The sequence below is a fragment of the Kryptolebias marmoratus genome, linkage group LG11 (genome assembly GCF_001649575.2).
Source record: "Kryptolebias marmoratus isolate JLee-2015 linkage group LG11, ASM164957v2, whole genome shotgun sequence".
Lineage (NCBI taxonomy): Eukaryota > Metazoa > Chordata > Actinopteri > Cyprinodontiformes > Rivulidae > Kryptolebias > Kryptolebias marmoratus.
This window is the reverse complement of record NC_051440.1, coordinates 7,963,147-7,966,402: the sequence shown is the minus strand read 5'-3', so window position 1 is coordinate 7,966,402 and position 3,256 is coordinate 7,963,147. Positions and strand designations below refer to the sequence as shown.

The window sequence follows — 3,256 nt, the reverse complement described above, 5'->3', positions numbered from 1 at the left end:
CCCCCCCCCCCCGCCTCTTCGTATTTTTCCCCGCAGTGGAACATTTCCGACTACTTCTTCCAAAGAGGCGAGGCCATCATCCAGGAGCTGGAGAGGGAGGAGGCGGCTCTGCAGAAGCAGGCTCAGGAGCGAGGCGAGACCCTCAACAGGCCCTTCCACCCGGCCCCTCCCTTCGACTGCCTGTGGCTGTGCCTGTACGCCAAGCTGGGCGAGCTGTGCGTTGACCCGCGGCCCGCCGTGCGCAAAAGCGCCGGGCAGACCTTGTTCTCCACCATCGCCGCCCACGGCACCCTGCTGCAGCAGCCGACGTGGCACATTGTGGTCTGGAAGGTAACAGATTTAGTCCCCGTTGCTCCGTTTACACCGAATTCAGTCACACATGACCCCCAAAAAAATTCATTAATTAATTAAACATGCTTTTATTTTGTCACATAGGTTTTATTCCATCTGCTGGACTGTGTGAGGACGTCGTCCACCACAGCAGACAAGGAGAAGATCGAGTCCGGGGGCGGGAACATCCTCATCCACCACTCTCGTGACACTGCCGAGAAACAGTGGGCGGAGACGTGGGTGCTGACGCTGGCTGGGGTGGCGCGCATTTTTAACACGAGGAGATATCTCCTCCAGCAGTTAGGTAAAGCCTGCAAAAAACAAACAAAAAAAACAGATATGTGATGTCTTACTTAGGGTGCATTCACACCTGATTGTCCGGTAGACTCGGTTCGATTGGGGACCAAAATAGGAACATTTGTTCCATTTTCAGCTGCTGCGGTTCTCATTCTCACTGCACCCAGTCAATCGAGACAAACCCTTTGAGCAACCTGTTCTCCTCCTCGCCTGTGGGGGCGCTGCACCAAGAACTACTAAAGGAAACGACATGAAAACCTCTGAAGAAGACACTGAGCGTGACTTCCTTCTGATGGAAAAGTTAACAAAAATGGAGTGGCGTCAGATTTGAGCGGTTTCAGGATTTCTGTTTTGACCACGAGCCATTTCTCCCTCTAGCGGTAGAAACGAGCGTTTGTTTTGGTCGTATTTACCCAGAAGGCAGTGTGCTGTAGTCCACTTCCTGCTTTTGGAGCGGTCTCCGGTCCGCTTGCTTTCAGATATGCATTCAAACCGCTCCAGAGTTCACTTCAACCGAACCGAGACCGATTTTTTTTATGCGGACCAGAGTTCGCTTCTTTGGTCCACATCAGAGTTCGATTGAAGCGTTCACACCTCCCCAAACAAACCGAACTTTCTGGTTAAACGAACTAGAGTTCGATCAAAGCGGACTAAACAGGGCTGGTGTGAATGCACCCCTAGAGTTGGTTCTGACAGCATTTAAACATTCATAGACCACAAAAAACGATATATTTTACTAATTGCCTCTTAGCTATGGTATGTTCAAGGACTAATTAGAATCTGATTTTTGAGCGCCAGTCAGACCAGTGTTTGATTGTGTCCGCCAAGCAGTCTGTACATAAGTAAAATGATAAGCATTTCCAACAAAAGCTTGTCTTTCAACGCACTAGTTCCAGTTTCCAAACTTAAATGGACTCGGCACCATTTTGTTGTTCCTGCAGGGGATTTCTTCGAGGCCTGGGAGGTGCTGCTGAACCACATCCAGTCGGCCGCCCTCAGTAAAAACAACGAAGTCTCTCTGGCTGCCCTGAAGAGCTTTCAAGAAATCCTGCAGATCGTCACGCCCGCGAAAGACTCGGACAAAGCGGGGGACGCATTCGCCGCCATGGGCGTGCCCCCGGTCCTCATCGACCCGCTCTCAGCGGCCGGCCCCGGCAGACCCCTGGTGCGCTCGGACTCGCTGGTGGAGCGGCTGACGAGGTACAACGGCGCCGAGCTGCAGGCGCCGCCGCCGGGCGAGGAGTCGGCCCTGGAGGACGCGGCGCTGTGGTGGTCGGCGTGGAACACGTGGTACCGGACGGGGACGGAAAGCACGAGGCCGCCCAGCGGGCTGACGGAGAAGCTCTCCTTCATCCCGAGCCAGCCCTTCCTCACCGCGTTGATTCAGATTTTCCCGGCTCTCTACCAGCACATCAAAGCCAACTTCAGCATGGAGGACCTGAAGAAGCTGGGCGTCATCCTCCACGGCGCTGTGTCCGTGCCGATCAGCAGCGACGCCTCGCCGTTCATCCTCCCCTCCTACACCGAGGCGACGCTCACTAGTCTGCAGGAAGCCGTTCTCACGGCTCTGGATGTTTTACAGAAGGTGAGAACAGGAATCCAACTGAGCACCAAAGAGGTTTGAAACAAGAAACGTGTCCTGTTCACCTACAGATCAAACCCATCAGGGTGACTTTAGGATGCTTGTAAAATCAAAGAATTACTAATAGAACCAAACAAGACGTCTTTACGTTGTCCTCGTGAAGTAAGGCTGTAAATTAGGGGTTTGAGCAGCAAATGTTTTAAAAATAGCACGTTGTTTCATGCGGTGGAAGTCAGCGGTGTTCGTTCCTCCCTTCCCTCCCCCCCGCTGCAGGCCATCTGTGTGGGCCCGGAGAACCTGCAGGTCATGTACCCGGCCATCTTTGAGCAGCTGCTGCTCTTCGTGGAGTTTTCCTGCAAGCCGCCTCAGTACGGCAGGGTGGAGACCAAGCACGTGGCCAACGCCAAATACAACCAGGTAGGACGCGGGGCTGTTTCCTCACCGCCTCCGTCGTCGCTCTGTTTGTTCAGCTGCTCTGTTTTTGATCCTAATGAACGAGACACCTCCCCCCCCCCCACCTCCCTCATATCCTTTAGTTTTATCCATTTTGAATTTTTCAGGGGTTTTTTTGGATCATAAGCAGCAACAAACTCCCTCCTCCCTGCATCGATTTCTTGGCAACATACCAGTGGAATGCTTCACCTCTTTTCTTAAATTTTAACACGTTTTTAAGAAAATCTTCCAAATAAATTCCAAATAACCCTAAATTTGAATAGAGTTTACGAACAATTCTTCACGTTGCTCCTTTTTGTTAGGAAGCTTAAAAGTAGTATTTTTTTTTATTATTTTTGAACAGGTTTTTAAATGCAGCGGTCCTCTTGATTTGACTCTGAGTCGTCTTCGCCTTTTAAATAAAAGTCCTTCATGTGAGGCGCGGACGTTTTTGTTGGTCCGATTCTGTTTAAACTGCTGAAGTGAGACGTACAAACAAAGGTCCCCTCCCAGCCAAACAGATGTTTGGGTGGTCTTTAAAGCCTTTTTATTGGATTGTCAGACTGACTCAAACATCCCTGTTGGCAGGAGTGACTTATTCCCTTCACCCCCCCC

The 3,256-nt window shown here is 51.3% G+C and overlaps 1 protein-coding gene across 1 annotated transcript in view; it reads left to right on the top strand.

Moving 5' to 3' along the window:
• mon2 (MON2 homolog, regulator of endosome-to-Golgi trafficking) overlaps positions 1-3,256 on the top strand; it is a gene marked incomplete in the record, with an annotated part of 32,184 nt that overhangs the window by 21,191 nt on the left and 7,737 nt on the right. Inside the window, 4 exon segments of the mRNA XM_025002440.2 lie at positions 37-330; positions 436-634; positions 1,569-2,212; positions 2,483-2,626. Coding sequence (XP_024858208.1) covers positions 37-330; positions 436-634; positions 1,569-2,212; positions 2,483-2,626 — 1,281 coding nt within the window.